The sequence below is a fragment of the Mandrillus leucophaeus genome, unplaced genomic scaffold, assembly GCF_000951045.1.
Source record: "Mandrillus leucophaeus isolate KB7577 unplaced genomic scaffold, Mleu.le_1.0 Scaffold140, whole genome shotgun sequence".
Classification (NCBI taxonomy): domain Eukaryota; kingdom Metazoa; phylum Chordata; class Mammalia; order Primates; family Cercopithecidae; genus Mandrillus; species Mandrillus leucophaeus.
In genome coordinates, this window is record NW_012101366.1 from 653,402 (window position 1) to 671,667 (window position 18,266).

The following is an 18,266-nucleotide window of genomic DNA, read 5'->3' on the forward strand; positions in this document are numbered from 1 at the left end:
ATAGCCAAGAGAATCCTAAGCAAAAAGATGAAAGCTGGAGGCATCACGCTACCTGACTTCAAATCATATTACAAAGTTACAGTAACCAAAACAGCATGTTACTGGTACCAAAACAGATATATAGACCAACGGAACAGAACAGAAGCCTCAGAAATAACGCCATACATCTACATCCATCTGATCTTTGAAAACTCTGACAAAAACAAGCAATAGGGAAAGGATTCCCTATTTAATAAATGGTGCTAGGAAAACTGGCTAGTCATATGCAGAAAGCTGAAACTGGATCCCTTCCTTACACCTTATACAAAGATTAATTCTAGATGGATTAAAGACTTAAATGTAAGACCTAAAAACCATAAAAACCCTAGAAGAAAACCTAGGCAATACCATCCAGGACATAGGCATGGGCAGGGACTTCATGACTAAAACACCAGAAGCAATGGCAACAAAAGCCAAAATTGACAAATGGGATCTAATTAAATTAAAGGGCTTCTATACAGGAAAAGAAACTACCAGCAGCATGAACTGAGGCAACCTACAGAATGGGAGAAAATTTTTGCAATCTCTCCATCTGACAAAGGGCTAATATCCAGAATCTACAAAGAACTTAAACAAACTTACAAGAAAAAAAAAACAACCCCATCAAAAAGTAGGTGAAGGATATGAGCAGACACTTCTCAAAAGAAGACATTTATGCAGTCAACAAACATGAAAAAAAGCTCACCATCACTAGTCATTAGAGAAATGCATATCAAACTACAAGGAGATACCATCTCATGCCAATTAGAATGGCAATCATTAAAAAGTCAGGAAACAACAGATGTTGGAGAGGATGTGGAGAAATAGGAATGCTTTTACACCATTGGTGGGAGTGTAAATTAGTTCAACCATTGTGGAAGACAGTGAGGTGATTCCTCACGGATCTAAACCAGAAATACCATTTGACCCAGTAATCTCATTACTGAGTAAATACCCAAAAGATGATAAATCATTCTACTGTAAAGACACATGCACACGTATGTTGACTGCAGCACTGTTCAAAATAGCAAAGACTTGGTACCAACCCAAAAGGCCATCGATGATAGACTGGATAAAGAAAATGTGGCACGTATACACCATGGAATACTATGCAACCATATAAAACGATGAGTTCATGTCCTTTACAGGGACATGGATAAAGCCAGAAACCATCATTCTCAGGAAACTAACCCAAGAACAGAAAACCAAACACCGCATGTTCTCACACATGGACACAGGGAGGGGAACATCACACACCAGGGACTATCAGGGGGTTGGGGACTAGGGGAGGGATAGCATTAGGAGAAATACCTAATGTAGATGACAGATTGATGGGTGCAGCAAACCACCATGGTACATGTATACCTATGTAACAAACCTGCACATTCTGCACATGTATACAAGTACTTAAAGTATAAAAAATAAAAAATGAAAAAAAAAGTGGTATATAACTGCTGGGACATACATATGTGCTATTGTTGTTTGGTTTTAAAAAAGTGTACTTTAATATTTCTTTTATCTCCAAAAGCTGTTATCAATTTATCAGTTTATCTTAAAATGGATACAATCTTTAGAGGAGAAAAGATATATAAACATAAAAAACATGGAAGACTAAAATGCATCTCCAGTGACAAAATTGCTCAAAGTTGGAATTTAACTCAATCACTTCAATCAGGAAATACATAGACAAGTAACATATATTTTTCCCCTCCATTGTAAGGTCCACACCCTGGAACTTATTATTAAAATAAAACACTAATTTAGAAATGTTATTAGGTTGGTGCAAAGGTAACTGTGTTTTTTGCCATTTTTTTTAATGTCCAAAAACCGCAATTACTTTTGCACCAAACTATACAATCAAAAATCCTAAAGTAATCATATGAACTCTTTTTTTGTTTTTTTCTTGAGACAAGTTCTTGCTTTGTCTCACAGGCTGGAGTGCAGTGGCATGACCATGGTTCACTGAAGCCTTGGCCTCCTAGGCTCAAGCGATCCTCCCACCTCAGCCACTTGAGTATATGGGACTATAGGTGTACACCAACATGCCCAGCTAGTATTTTTTATTTTTTGTAGAGACAGGGTCTCACTATGTTACCAGGGTTAGTCTTGAACTCCTAGGCCCAAGCAATCCACCCGCCTCAGCCTCCCAAAACGCTGGGATTACAGGCATGAGCCACCATGCTTGGCCCAAACTTCCTATAATTGTTAATTTTTACTTATTTTGTATTAATTCCTTAATCTTTTCTAAAAAGTTGGTCTTTTTAGGGGGATGAAGAGTAGTGAGAAAGTCCTTATTCTTTTTACATTTTCATTTTGAAATAATTTCAGACTTATAAAAAGTGATAAAATACAGAGTGGTATAAATAATACCAGCTTCCCCCACTGCTGCTCCTGCTCCTATTGCTACTATTACTAAGAGCAAACATTTATTCAGAGGTTTATTATTTTCCAGGCACTGTAATAAACAGAATATTGCATGATTCACATAATGTTCTAATGAAATTTAAATCTTAATTTCTTGAGTAAACTGAAGTACCAAAGGTTCAGTAACATGCTCAAGGTCACAGTTAGTAAATAGCAGAGCAGCAATTTCAACCAAAAGACTGCCTGATTTCAAAGCTTGTGTTCTTACCCACTAAGCTATCCTACCTAATTTAAGCACTTATTTACTGTCTTACCTTATGATTTTATTCCAAGTATAGGTCTTAAATCCTATTTTAAATTATTTAAAATATTTTATATAATAAAGATTTAACTCAAGAGGCAAAAATACTTTCAGAACATATCCTATTTAATATTTTTATCATTATTCCAAGTAAATGACATTTTCTCTCAGAACGAAACATTTCCTTCTAAAGATAACAAAAAGCTTGTGACTTGTCTCAGGCAAACTTTTCTTAATGTACCATTAAAAATTTTTTTTTTCTTCCTTTCAAGCATCTGTTGAATTATAATCAACATGTCAAGACAGGAGTTTATATGTAGATATTCCTATCAATAGTGATAAACATGCTGAGGAGAACTTAATAAAATTTTCTAGTTTTAAAACACACATACAAATCTAAATTTATTTTCTTTTATTACAAACAAAGTAAGAAAACAGACCTAAAAAGAAACCCAGTGCAGTGGTCTGCTTACTTACCTTGCGAGCAAAATCCCCTTTTCCTTTACTATAGGCTTTGTTCTCAAGGAAATCATACACATAGTGAGCTAAAGCTGGGGATGCCTTCATCATTTCAGGAGCTAACAGTAACTAACAGGAAAAAAAAAAAAAGAGAGATTATCTTAAACTGACAGGATGCTAGAAGTTAACTATTGTTTATAACTTTAGCTCATAAATTTTAAGAATGTATAGTAAAAAATATCAATTTATATTTTTAAAAACCCAATTATACAGTTAAGATAAAGTCACCAATAATTTTATGACAATTAACAGTTAGGTATACATATTCTTCACATCAGCTATTTTAACTTTAAGTGTACTAATATGAAAGTTGTCCGAATATATTTACCATTTTATTTTCAGATCTTATAGCTTATACTAAGAAGATCCACGTTAGAAAAGTGTTACGTTATTTGCATACTAATTCTAGAGTTAACATTAAATAATCTGGGCAAGGTGGCTCATGCCTGTAATCCCAGCACTTTTGGAGACTGAGGTGGGAAAATTGCTCGAGCCAGGAATACAAGACCAGCCTGGGCAAAAAAGTAAGACCCCATCTCTACCAAAAAATTAAAAAAATTAGCCAGGCACAGTGGCATGCACCTGTAGTCCTAGCTACTTAGCAGGCTGAGGCGGGAGGATCCCTTGAGCCCAGGAGTTCAAAGTTGCAGTGAGCTATTATGGCACCACTGCATTCCAGCCTAGGTGACACAGCAAGACCCTGTCTCAAAACAAACAAAACATTAAATAAAAATGGTATGAAATAAAGTACATAAAATAATCCAAACAAAAACATTCAAGTGTTATACGGAAGCCCCAAACAAAATACTGCTTTCACAACTGGAATGTAACAACATTCTAGCTTGGTCCCTTCAATGGAACAAGTTTTGACATACTGAGTTCATTAGCTAAGAAGTACACAATACAGCAACATCTAAAAGATACATTTATGATAAAAGATTTGGGAAAAGGTAATTTTTCTTAAGAATCTTGTAAATAAATGATACAGACATTTAGCACTTTAAACAAAAAATTCAAATGTTTGAGCCAGGAGAAGACAGGCATGTGCATTTCTCTAAACACAAACAAGCAAAATTTCTAACACGGAGTGTCTAAAAACTTCTAAGTTAATCAATACACGCAGAAATAATGTTTACAAATTACTAAGCAGACTGCATGTCACATTTGACATGCTGCACAAAAGTGGTGGCTATCCTGCGATTACAGTAAAAACACTCTGTGTGCAACATTAAATGAAAAACGTTCTATACCTGTGTGCTATATTAAATGAAAATCTGTAGATTATAGTAAGCATGAGCTTACCTGCAAATATGCATTTAGATCCTTTTTTCTCTTTTCTAAAAAATCTCTATCCATATTATTAAAAGTCTTTTTTCCAGGAAGCTTCAATATGCTTGACAGACTTTCAAACTGTAAGACAAAATACATTCAATAGCACTTTTTATAAAGACAAAATGTTTCCCCAAGTGATGATTTCTCTACATATTAAAAACATCTTCAGGCCAGGTGCGGTGGCTCATGCCTGTAATCCCAGCACTTTGGGAAGCTGAGGAAGGCGTATCACCTGAGGTCGGGAGTTTGAGACCAGCCTGACCAACATGGAGAAACCCCGTCTGTATTAAAAATACAAAATTAGTTGGGCGTGGTGCACATGCCTGTAATCCCAGTTACTTCGGAGGCTCAGGGAGGAGAATAGCTTGAACCCAGAAGGTAGAGGTTACGATGAGATGAAAGTGCGCCATTGCACTCCAGTCTGGGCAACAAGAGCAAAACTCCATCTCAAACAACAATAACAAAACCATCTTCAACAGATAATTTTGCAATATATTACGTGAAAATCAGAAAATAAAAAAATTGTCCAAATATACTCAAATCACGTTCTACTATTATTTATTTAAAAAGTATCTTAAATCAAGAATGACAAATTTGCATAAATGATGAAGATGGATTTTGACCATGTGGGATTTCATTTCATATTCTCCCTAACGTTGAGATTGTTCAAAATTTTTATAATAAAAGGTTTTAAAAAATATTTTCCTTAATAAGTCTTTGACCTGTGAATAAAGTACTAGCAAATAAAATGACAATTTTCAAAATACAGATAGTAGCTATATTATAACCCTGTGTATATACAATTATAATAAATATTGATACCTTTGTCCCATCAACCACATTAAACATAAACTCATAGATTACACTAACCAAAAAAAATTAGTAACAGTCAGCATATACTTTATCTTTGTAAAATCACAAACACAAAGTAAATGTGTATACTGTAAGTCTACCACTTACGGACTTAACATTTGGATGCACCTTCAAAGGTCCATCATCGTAATCTGTAATGCCTTGCTAAAACATAGATTTTTTTTAACCATACTAGCTGCTAAAATAGTTTAAAAGCAAAGTCATTTAACTAGTGACTGTACCTGACCAACAGCCTAGTACTGAAATTCAAACAGGCCTCACCACTTTTTTCATGTGATACATATCCTAAAGTGAAACAAACTTTTTAAAACAATTATTTGTTCAAAAGAAGAACATTTCTGTAAAGAAAACTAATTCTTGGTGCAGAGATTAAAGAGAAATGAAAAGGATTAGGATAATTTCCATCGCCAAACTGGAAGATTCTGATACATTATTAAAAGAAGGACAAATCTGATGGCTGCTTAGAGCTAAAATGTGAACAAGTTCATTATATGTTACACATGAAAGGCAAAAGTAGTTTTTTACTCCAGTATTGGGAGGAAAACCAAAAATGGGTACAGGTAATTTATAGAGAAAACATCATACTATAGCAATATTCTCAAATGTGGTGATTCACAGAAGTATTAGAAATGGGATCCTCACTGAATATCACATGTCAAAAAAATTTTTTTTGGAAGCAAATTTACTTTTTCAAGGTGTCCTAAAAGATATTTCCTGCAATATGACCTATCCACATTAAACTACTGATTCAATTTTAGAAAATACATATTTTTTCTGGCATTACCAAGTCTTCTGTGCTTGTACTGTATTTCCTCAAATTCATGTTGAAGCCCTAACTTTCAGTGCCTCAGATTGTGACTGAATTCAGAGATAAAGCCCTTAAAGAGATGATTAAGTTTAAATGAGCCCCTTAGGGTGGGCTCCAACCCAACCAACCGGACTGGTATCCTATCAGAAAAGAAAATTTGGACCCACTAAGAGACAACAGGAATGCATCACACAGGGAAATGGCCACATAGGGACATGGCAAGAACCCTGCCATCTACAAGCCAAGAAGCAAGGCCTCACGACAAACCAAACTTGTCAATACCTTGATCTTTGATTTCTAGTTTCTGGAACTGTCAGAAAATAAATTTGTTATTTGGGCCACCCAGTTGGCGGTATTTTATTAGGGCAGCCCTACCAAACTAATATACCAAGGCAATATGACAGTATCCATTAAAACAACAATTTATTTCAGAAACTTTAAAATATTAAACCTTACTAATAAAAAGAAAAAAAACCTACAAAAACAGTTGTTTTCTTAAAGCCTAAATTACCAAAACAAACTCCGTTGTAAGTTGTCTGTCTGGAACAGAAACATAAATCACTAACACTTTTCTCAAACTATAAAAGCAAAGGAGAAAATGTGAAAATTTACACTCAGTATTAACTCATCATAAACTTGCTATTTAAAATATTATTTTATAGTACGAACAAAACAAATGCCCATTCCCTGAAAAGTAATGTAATTCCCTCTGCCAAAAATTCATGAAAATATTTTTAAAGGCATTTAAAAGAAATTAGAAATTCAGCAAAAAAGAACTAAAATAAATTATAACAGAGGATGTCAATGTTTACAAATAATTCAAATACTACACATAAATCGTAGACATTCTAAAATCAAAGATCTTACTTTTCTACATTAAACACACCAAGTTTAGATTCCCAATACACTCCTGGAAAATTTAAAGAACAGACTTAAAATTTTGTATTAAAGCAGTTCAAAATTTGTTTAATATGGTGCATATTTTTACTCAGTTATCTTAATGAATACTTAATATTATCATTTAAATCATTAGTAGTTTATCTGTACCCATATAGATTTCACCAAATAAAACAGAAATGCACAGTAACTACTACACTATAAGCTCTTAGAGGCAAGGACTTGGTCTGTCTTGTTCCCTTATATGTTGCTAACACCAAGAAAAGTACCAGACACATAGGAAAAGCTTAATAAATATTTGTTAAATCAATGAATGAGCAGCTCAGGCCGTTTCCAAAATCATGACATTTAACATTTTAATTAGTTTCTTTTAATTCTTATAAGTCTCCATAAAACAACAAATAAGATTATTAAAATCTTTAAAGAAAATAAATGATAGCTCATACATTTAGCTTGGATTTTCACTTATTTATTTATTTATTTATTTATTTACGGAACAGGGTCTCACTCTGTCATTTATTTATGGAACAGGGTCTCACTCTGTCACCCAGGCTGGAGTGCTGTGGTAGGATCTCAGCTCACTGCAATCTCCACCTCCCAGGCTCAAGTGATCCTCCCACCTCAGCCTCCTGAGTAGCTGGGACTACAGGCAGGCACCACCACGCCCAGCTAATTTTTTGTATTTTTTGTAGAGAGAAGGTTTCGCCATGTTGCCCAGGCTGGTCTCAAACTCCTGACCTCAAGCAATCTGCCTACCTCAGCCTCCCAAAGTGCTGGAATTATAGGTGTGAGGCACCGAGCTTGGTCTTGGAAAAAATGTTGTATCACGAAATGATATAAACAAAATGAAACTTGTTTTAAAACAATTTTACTTTAAGTGCTCTATGCAGTTACCATTTGTTCATGTTAACAGGCTGTACTGTGACCAACTGCTGAATTACAAGTCATTACATTTTTCTTCCATTATTTTATAAGGGATTTGTTTTTAAAATATAGATAAGGCTAAGCTAAAAGGCAAACACCCTAAGTCTTATTTACAGATACTTAATATTTTACTAAAACCTAATTTTCATTTAAAAGAAGACTTTTTAATCTCTTAAGTTCTGTGAACAATCTAAACACTTAGATATATCACTACTGTGACTTTATAAGAAACACACGCACACACACCCCCACACCCACACACACAAACACAAAAAAGGAAACACCAAGTCAAAACACGTCCATTTCACTTGCATGAGCTGTTTGAAAAAGAAATTGTGCTGTATCAATGTCGTATAATTTCTGGTGCTGAATTGAAAAGGGAAATTTCTGTATGAACTGTCCTCTTAAAAGTTTTCTTAAAAGGTATGTTCTTCATTTACATTTGTCAATATGTAAACATAATGCCTACAGTTCTAGTCTAGTTCTACATTTAAATCAGGGAATGATTATTCCTCTTAACTAGAAAGAAAATTACAACTATTTACACAATAAAATTTCATATTAAACAATACTCTCATTAATTTGCAAGTAAATTCATTTGCAAATAAATAAAACTCTTACCAATTCAAATTACTTTTTAAATTATCATGTTTGGTTAAAGTGTAAGGATGGGAATAAAAAGATATATGAGCTATATGCTTTTAAAACAATATCAAACAGGTAATATTTTAAAAAGGTAAAGCAATTATTTCTTCAATGTGGGGCAGAAAGTTATTTCATCTCTGCAAACAAGTCAAGCTAAACATGAAGAAAGGTTATATTTGACTCCAGAACAGAAGAACAGGTACGTCTAAAGTTATTAATTTAATTTTCTTATTAATATAATTCAAAATAGTCCTTTTAATACAGGCTTCAGAAGTCAACATTAACCTGTTTTTCATCACTTTAAAGCTATTAATCACTACCCACAAGATATTTTAATAAGATTATCATGGTGCCAACTATATTTTTTCCACTATATTAAGTTGAAAAAGATATTTTCTGATTTCTAAAGTAGTGCAATGTCATTTCAAAGCTTTAGTTCACCCAATCAGATGTCACTTTTAACTATTATTGGTTTAATACCAGTTGTATACCTAAAAGCCCTGAATGAGTCAAAGACTTTTTAAGAGTTAAAATAAATTTCATAGATCATTTATTCCAATTCATCAAAATTTCTTTTAAGTTGAGAAAATAAAATATTTAATTAAAAAAATAGGACAGGGAAATAATTTCTTTAGATTTGTTATCTTTAAGAGTCCTTTTAAATTATTTCTATAAAACAAGAATTAAAAATAAAATTAAAAGAATTAAAAGTAAGAATTAAAAATATTATTTGGTTAATATTAAATTTATTTTAGGTTGTGATTCAAAATAATTTGAGTAATGAATCAAGGATTCATTTCACTGTTACACTGCTGGACGAAACTGCCATTTAAAATAACTTCTAGGTTTAAACTATGCCTTCAAAAACAAAAGCACAAAATGTCCTATAGCAATCCCCATTCGTACTTCAAAGTAAGCCCAAAAAACTTCGAAAAGCACAATACACACAAACAAATTTTAAAATCAGAAACATGTATTCACTTTAATTTTCCAAGGTATACCCTTGATAGTTTGTCACTAGTCCGTAATGGTTAGGACTGATGAAGCGTTCAACATCTGATTTATTTGTTAAATGCTCAGATTAATTCTAAGATTTATGGTGATTATACCAAAAATTCTTACCTTATTTTTTAAACGTATCAATATCTGAGCATCCTCAGATTCATAATCAAAATCAAATCAAGAAACAACATAAAGTACACAAGTTTTTAAAAATTCATTACCTGTTCAGTGATTCTCATGTGGAAGTCATGGAAGTCACTATAACGACGATAGGTTTTCCACATCTCCTCACTGTTCAGGTTGCGCCGGTGTACAGTGATGGCATATAATGCATATGTCTTGCCATGATCATTACAAACGCCTGCCACAGCATATGGGTCATAGTCAGCATATACTAGTCATTTAAAACAAAATGAAGAGGAACGAAAGACACAAAAAAGGAGGAAGATGAAGAAAACAAAAAAGATAATATGAAATGAAGAAGAATCAGAAATGATAGACTGAGACAGAAGGATGTCACCAAAGGATAGATTCCCATCCTCCATACTCACATCCATAAGGTATTACATATAATGGCTAAAATACAAAATAAACTAAGTTTAGTACGACACTATCAATCACAAAGTGGTACCCATTACAATTCTCTCTCTTCCAAAGAGCTTGCTGTTACTACATCACTACATCATTACATTACTACAACTAATGTTACCTCAGAGAGTAAAATTAGAATTTCTTAAATTTAATATAGAAAAAATAAACAAAATAATGTTTTGTCCTAGCCTTCACTCTTCAGTTGTGTTATAATTAAAATCTTTTCAACTAAACAGCAACAGCCACGGGGTAACATTTATCTTCTGGTAATTTTCTTTTTCTTTGATATGTTCAATAGTTCACAAGTGCAGTTTATTCTGGGGATTTTTTTTTTCAAAGCATTTTCGCATTAATTTGCCACATATCAAGTCAGGTAATCTCTAAAATCAAAGCCTGTTCCCATTTTGTGCTAATCTTAACTAAGGAGATGCACTTTAAATCATTTTCTCTAACTTGTCTTTCTGATGTTCCATTTCTTTATCTTTCTGCACTCTACAATTAGGTCTCCAAAAGTTAATACTGAGTCTCTTCTCATCTGTATCCGGCCTATTTCTTAATCTATCCTCTGACCTTTATTTCAATCACTGTATTTTTTTATCTGTAGAGTTCTATTTGGTTCTTTTTCATATTGTTTATTCTTGTCTTAGGATTTCTCTCTAGGAATATTTTTAACATACTTATGGCCAAATCTATTAAGACTGCCATCTCCAAGTTCACAGGATGCAAATTATCTGCTGGTTCTGTTGGCTTTCTCTTATTGTGGTTCATATTTCTTTCTGTTGCTATTAATTGCTTTCTGTAAGCTCATTTCCAGCTGGTTTTATTTCTCCCTGGGTGTTCTGAGTGCCCTTGGCTAGGGAAGCATTCACATTGAACAGTGTCAAGTGTCATCACTCTAACTGCTGGTTTCGGTGGTTCAGAAATAATTTTAATACTAACTCTCTGGCTTGAGATCTTGCAGTACATAATCACTTGAGGACAGCTAAATCCGGACATACTCATGATGGGATGCAAGCTGGGCTTTCAGTACTTTGTGGGTGACAGATACCATTTCCAATCATGATCTTGACATTTCTTGTTCTTTCTACTGATGGCAGGCTAAGTTTTCCTAGTTCCTCTTTGGCATCGAGCTGCCCTTTGTGACTCTAGGCTTTATGTGAAGTACTTTGTTCCAGCTTCCCATGGCCTTGGCCCATCCTGCCTCCTCTAAATGTGAGGGCATGAAAATGCTATCAAAATCAAGATCCAGTCTTTATGCTACTATGAACCCCTTGCTTTAACACCCCTTCAATTCCCTGAATTTATTTTTCTTCATGGTATATGGCACCTGTAGTTTTTCCCCTTCAGCTACTCTTGTAATAATGTTTTACATTATTTTACATAATCGTGGAAGGCATGATTTCCCATAGCAGTTCAGACTACCACACTAACCAGAAGTCTAAAACTGATCTTGTAATAATGGATTACGTTGATTTGTAAGTGTGAATAAAAATGGTCAAGGTCTGGGGCTAATATTTTGCTACTTTGTATACAACTGGGCAGAAGAAGTTCAGTATAGCTTTTTGGTAAATTAATAACATATAAGTTAGAACTCTATATTGGCAAGAGTAGTTGGACAGAAGCTCTTCCCGAACTTTCATAAAAATTTTTCTAAGATTTGCACTTTCTTTTCAAAATTGTCTTTCATTCCCTTTCCATCTATTATCACTGTTTCTGATTTGACAAAATATATGACTAGAAGTAGACTTTGGACATCTTGCTCTATAAGTAGCACTATTATTCACTGTTCACCTCGTCCACTTGTCTGTCTCTCAGAGACTTATGCAAATCAAACAGCACAACACATTTTAACCACGTTAGAGAACCACCATTTCTCAATGGAGTTAGCGTGGCAACAAGAGAATGGTTTTATCAGGTGTGTCCAAGATAGGTTTGGGAAAGGAAAATAGAAAGCAGAGGCCAATTAGGCAGCTAACCATAACCAATTAAAAATTAACAAGAGCGAGAATAGCAAGAAACAAAAAAGGAGAAGAGCTATAAGAAATAATAATCAGAATTTGTCAAAAATCAATAGGCTTGGAAGATCACCCAGGGTGCATGCACGCTAGGAAAAATAATGAGGTAATTATAAAAAAAAATGCAGAAGACATCAAGGTAATGTGACTTAAAGACAATGGGGTTACACATATTGGTTTTGTGAAGACGGTGATTTAGCTAGAACGGTTTGTTTTTGTTAGACCAATGTTACTCACAGCAGGTGATCTGCAAACTATTTGCTACTAATTTTTATTATGTAAAAAAAAGGCACCAGAATGTAAATCAACTTCATTACTAATCATATTGTTTAATTTAGCCAATACTTTTTAAAGCAAGATTTCTCGATGAATGAAGGAAGCAATACACATACTAGATCACCATTCTTGTGTGTGTACTGCTTCCTTTCAGTAGCACTGGACTAGTCTATAAGCTCCTACTTTCTGAAATAAAGATGCTAAAAGATCTAGAATCAAAGAGACTCTGAAGTCCAGTTAGTAAAATAAGTATTTAATGAACCAACAATCAAATATGTCTATCATGCATAATTACCAATGTAATTAATTAGTTCCATAACAACCCTATGAGTTATGTATTATTATTATTACTATCCCATCTTACAGATAAGGAAATTAAGGTACAAGGAAGTTAAGGAACTCACTCAGGTTCACCAGCAGCTTTTTTTTTTTTTTTTTAAACTAGATCTTAATTTTGGATGGCTCACCCAACTATTAACGGCAGAGCTGGGGTTTGAGCCCAAGCAATTCAGTAAAAAGGTTATACTCTTAACCACTATACTATGCTGCTTCTTCAGTATTTACACGATTCTCAAGAAGAAATAATTTTTTTTTTTTGAGACGGAATCTCGCTTTGTTGCCAGGCTAAAGTGCAGTGGTGTGATCTCGGCTCACTGAAACCTCCGCCTCCTGGGTACAAGCGATTCTCCTGCCTCAGCCTCCCGAGTAGCTGGGACTACAGGCACGCATCACCATGCCCAGCTAATTTTTGTATTTTTAGGAGAGGCAGGCTTTCACCATGTTGGCCAGGAGGGTCTCGATATCTTGACCTCGTGATCCGCCTGCCTCGGCCTCCCAAAAGTTTTGGGATTACAGGCGTGAGCCACCAAGCCCAGCCTGAAATAATTTCTTAAAAATACACCTAGCACAGTGCTTCCATACATTTTAAGAAGCTAATAAATACTTGTTTTCTTCCAGAAATCTGGCAGGCAACAAATGTAAATTGAGACTTCAGTTCCAGTGAGAAGAAAATGGAAACGAAGATCTATTTTTAAAAGATACAAGTTAATGTCTTCTATACTATACTATACTATACTATACTATACTATACTATACTATACTATACTATAAAATCTCTTCAGTGTCTAAAATGTAACCATGAAATTGAATTGAGGTATATACCTCAGTATGTAATATGACAAACACACTTCTATATTCTAAGAACAGTGAGAGGTCAGATAAGAAAACTATCATTATTTAATACTCATTAGTGTTATCTAATAACTCAATGGCAATGATGAAAATTGGTTATTTTTCCTGGGTTTACTAACAATTCTACATGTACGCTGAATGATCACAAAGCTTTAGAGGTTTCTCACCTCATTCAAGCACTTCTTGAAGTTCTGCAAGTTTCTATACCGGAGGCTTCATTTAACCCAGTTACCTAGCCTGACTTTGCATGTATGAAAACTAATCCTGAACTAAGATCTCTCCAGAAAAGATTTAATGAGAATTATACAGACAATTATCAACTAGACTCAAGCACAAAGAGGAAAAGAATGGTTTCAGAGTTTATTAGAAATAGTAAAACACTTAGAACATAAGCATTTTCAAATGTTGATAGTCACAATCTTAGAGAGATCAAATACATAAGCAAATAAATACAATAGAATTTAATGAAGGACATGCTGCAGAAAAAAAGTAACAGAAATATGACTAGAGAACAAAAAAAGGTTAGTAAAAATTAAGTGTGGAAAATTATTTAGGGATACAATAATACATAGTTTTAATGCAGTAATTATACTTCAAACTCTCTTACCAGTGTCTGAAATGTAGGCATGAAGTTGTACTGAGTCATCAGAAGACACATTTGAAAGGTCATCTAAAGACTGAGAAAAAAAAAACCGGAAACAAATTTTTAAAATTTTGTAGGAAAAAAAGTATCAAAGAATTCTACATCATATATGCATTACAATTACTCATTTCCATGCATGTAAACTATATATTATTTGTATACCCTCCATCCCCTCCACACACAATAATCTTTTCCATTTAGGCTAACAGAAAAAAAGCAAAGATTAAGAAACAATAAAACAAAATAATTCAGTAATAAACTTATTAGATTAGTTCTCCCTTAATTGCTTGTCCATCTACTGTAACTTGCTACTTTTCAATTATGGTCCTTATATGGCAAGAAAATCTAGATAAAAATAAGTAGACATATTCTTACGTTAACATTTATGTTGAAATATACTAGAACCAGCTCTGTATTTTTAGCTTAATACTTTTGTTAATATAGAAATAATTGTTATACTTAATTTAGATTCCTTATCTATAAAGTGAGAATACTACCTAAGTCAGAGAATTATGTGAAGATTAAATAAGACATGTAAGACATTTAGAAAACTGCCTAATATAACAAACGTTAGCTATTATTCTGATTATTTATTAAATGAGGTAAATCCATAGACTATGATAGATTTTAAATGATCAGTTTTCAAAAACAATTCCACAAACATAAATGCCTATTGATTGACTCAAAACGAATCTTTTATAACTACGACCTTTGGGTCTAAACTTTAAAAATATTTTTGTCACGTATACATATATCCACACATACATAAAAAGGAATATAATCATATAATTAAAGCAGACTGCAGAGTTAACATAGCAGCCTGAAACTGCTCTGCCTAGAAAAGACTGCTTCCAAGGTTGTCCCCTGGACGGAATCTGGGAACTTAAATTTAGGGAAGATTCCCAGCATTCTCCAACCAGTAAGAGTGGTTTACCATACCTAAACTATCTATATAAGAAATGTTTATGCTGAACACCTGCTTTCCTTCTAGGAGTCTAGAATTTTGGTATGTGCTATGTAATCTGCCTCCAATAAAAAACCTGTACATTTAGTCTCCAATGAGTTTTCCTGATGGCAACATTTCACACGTGTTGTCTTGCTGATTTTGCTTTATAACCTTTCACGGTAAGAAATTCTAGCCATGAGTAAGACTATGGTGTGTCCTGTGAGTTTTCTTAGCAAATCACTGAGCCTGGAAGTGGTCTTGAGGGCACCTAACATATATAATCTAGACATATTTCATGTATTTACATTATTCACACATTTCACATATTCATAAAATTCAGATATATTTCACTCTTTAAAAATAATAGGATGTGAATGAGCTTTTGAGTCCTAATGTAATATTATTATTACTAAAACAGTCATCTAAATGACTTAAATGCAACCATCCATATGACACAGTCACTTGAATTAAGGCAACTGCATTCTAAGAAGAAGGCCAAAAATGCATCTACTAAAAACTGATTGTTAAGAGAAGTAAAATGTGATAATTCTATGCAGATAATCCACAAGACTTCCCTGGTCAACTCAAATGGCAAAGACATCAAATTAAATTAGATCTAGTCCATGCTCTACTATCAATACCTTAAGAGACTTTAACCATATCAACTACTTTCTCGGATTTCAGTTTTTCCAATGGTAAAATAGGGCTAATACCTACTCTACATCACTGTCAGGACACACTATGAATGAAAATGCTTTGGAAAAAAAAAAAAAAAGGATGCATTTATTTTTATGTGCTCAAGAAATCATTTTGATAGAAATACCACAACCTTTACTTCAATATTTTTATGTGAAAGATAGAAGACTCAGAGGAAATGGAATATTCTACCAAATTTATATTTTCTACTATAACTTCTTCTAATTATAAGCCAGCACAGGTAACATAAAATAATCTATTTTTTTAAAAAAAGCATTATTAATAATGGTAACCTTCCCTTGTAAACATTTAAAAAGGTAAATATACTTATCTCTTTAAACATGTTAGCATCTCATACTATGCAATCCAAAAGTTGTTAAAAAGGCTTTGTGGAGAAATGTCTCTTTATCTCTTTTAAAATATGCAATTAGTAAATATTGTTTTCATTACATATGATGAAAACTTTGGAAAAATATTAGTTACAGTTATAATGCATGTAAATATCAAATGGACTACAAAGTTACAATTGGTAAAGTAATATTGACAAAACTACACTTGATTTAGAAATGTAGCAAAAGAGAATTGTGATTTCAAAACAAGTACATTAATGCTATATTGAAATAAGCACAATTTGCAGAGTACTCCTTAAGTTATGATTCTTAAACTCCTTGTAAGAAAGTGTTTTTTAACACTAAGACAAAAATTGAAAATTCAAATTTACGATGATAGTCATCAAACACAACGAAAACGGCACTAAATGCTTGTAACTTACCTACCAAGCTACCAATGGCAAAATGAGTACAATACCAAACACATTAAATATCTCCTTTGTTTAGTATACTGGAATAAACTATCGTGATCTAGTTTATAATCTTAAGCTATTTTTAAAACGCAGATATTCACTAAAATTTGTCTACATGGTCCAAATACTTAACAGTATGAATCAAATAGATTTATGGGAATAAAAAAATACTCCAAGTCACTGACTTCAAGAATGACCTTCTTTTTATCCAGAGACTATTCTGGTTTATACTACCATGTGACAAAGGAGACTTATCTTATTTGGAAAAGCATTTATTCCAGACATGGAATAAAGAAAAAAAAAAATTTAGTAGTGTTTAAATATTTACACAAGCACTACAAATGTGAATACTAAAAACTTTCAAACCAAGGAAGGGTTTCATCACATTTGGAAACTTTTCTATATAATGAACATTATTTTTAACACTTCCTTCAAGTTCTAGGAGCAATTCCTTTTTGTTTAAAGCTCTGGACTACAATAAGTAAATGGTAATAATACCAAATGATTTAGGAAATATTTTAAAAGTTACAAAGTATCTGACAATTCCACAACAGATCTGCTTCAGTGTTTTACTAAAGGTTATAATACAGTAACAGAACATTTACTCAATAAGGTTATTTTAGAAGTAAACATAAGACAACTAACCTCTAAAACATTTAGATATTACGAAAGGTCTAAAAGAAAAAGTAATGCAGGTAGGAGGAAAAACAAAACAAACAATACCTTACCTGTTTTTCCCCTCCCCAACCCAGCCAAACTGGACTGAAACCTTCATAGAACACTAGTATTTCCTCCTAACAGCATCTTAGGAAATAAGTTATTCAATGGCAAGGTTGGATATATAAGAGAATTAAAATGTGCATTATTTTACACTGTACCTTGAATATATAAAATGCCAATGACAGTTGAGATTCTAAAAACATGTCATTCTAACTTCTAATCATTAAGGATGTAGTTGCTGTAAAACTGTCTAAACTTAACAAAAAATTTTTTTTGTTTACAACGACCTGAATTTGTTTTGGTGTAGACTATAAGAAATATCTATTTGGTTTTGGTTATCCTCACCAGTTTTATATTTCTTTCTAAATACAAGAGGAGAAAAAAACTGATTCCAATATAAACATTTATATGTCACAAACTTACTGCCTATCACAGCAATTTAGTAATCATAATTTAAACATGCTAAATATTGGAATTAAAAATAATGAAATCAATTTTTTACAAAATGCACAAAAGCAATTATGCAGGTTTAACCTAAACCAATTTTTTAAATAAAGATAAAATATAATTTTTAAGTTCTAATTCATATATGCCTTATATGTGAACTTAGCATTTCTTTAAAAGCATAATAACTTTTTACAACACTAAATTATGATTTGGGGCCTTCTTTATATATCATTTATTTACATATGTTAAGGCTCAG

At 32.9% G+C, this 18,266-nt stretch overlaps 1 protein-coding gene across 1 annotated transcript in view; it reads right to left on the minus strand.

The window, feature by feature from the left end:
• The window catches only part of SNX13 (sorting nexin 13), a 163,995-nt gene that overhangs the window by 24,143 nt on the left and 121,586 nt on the right, over positions 1 to 18,266 (minus strand). The window contains exons 17-21 of the mRNA XM_011973960.1: positions 16,234 to 16,262; positions 14,364 to 14,433; positions 9,905 to 10,044; positions 4,505 to 4,612; positions 3,161 to 3,271 (exon numbers count right to left, since the gene is read on the minus strand). Of these exons, the coding sequence (XP_011829350.1) occupies positions 3,161 to 3,271; positions 4,505 to 4,612; positions 9,905 to 10,044; positions 14,364 to 14,433; positions 16,234 to 16,262 (458 nt within the window). The remainder of the gene's footprint in view (positions 1 to 3,160; positions 3,272 to 4,504; positions 4,613 to 9,904; positions 10,045 to 14,363; positions 14,434 to 16,233; positions 16,263 to 18,266) is intronic.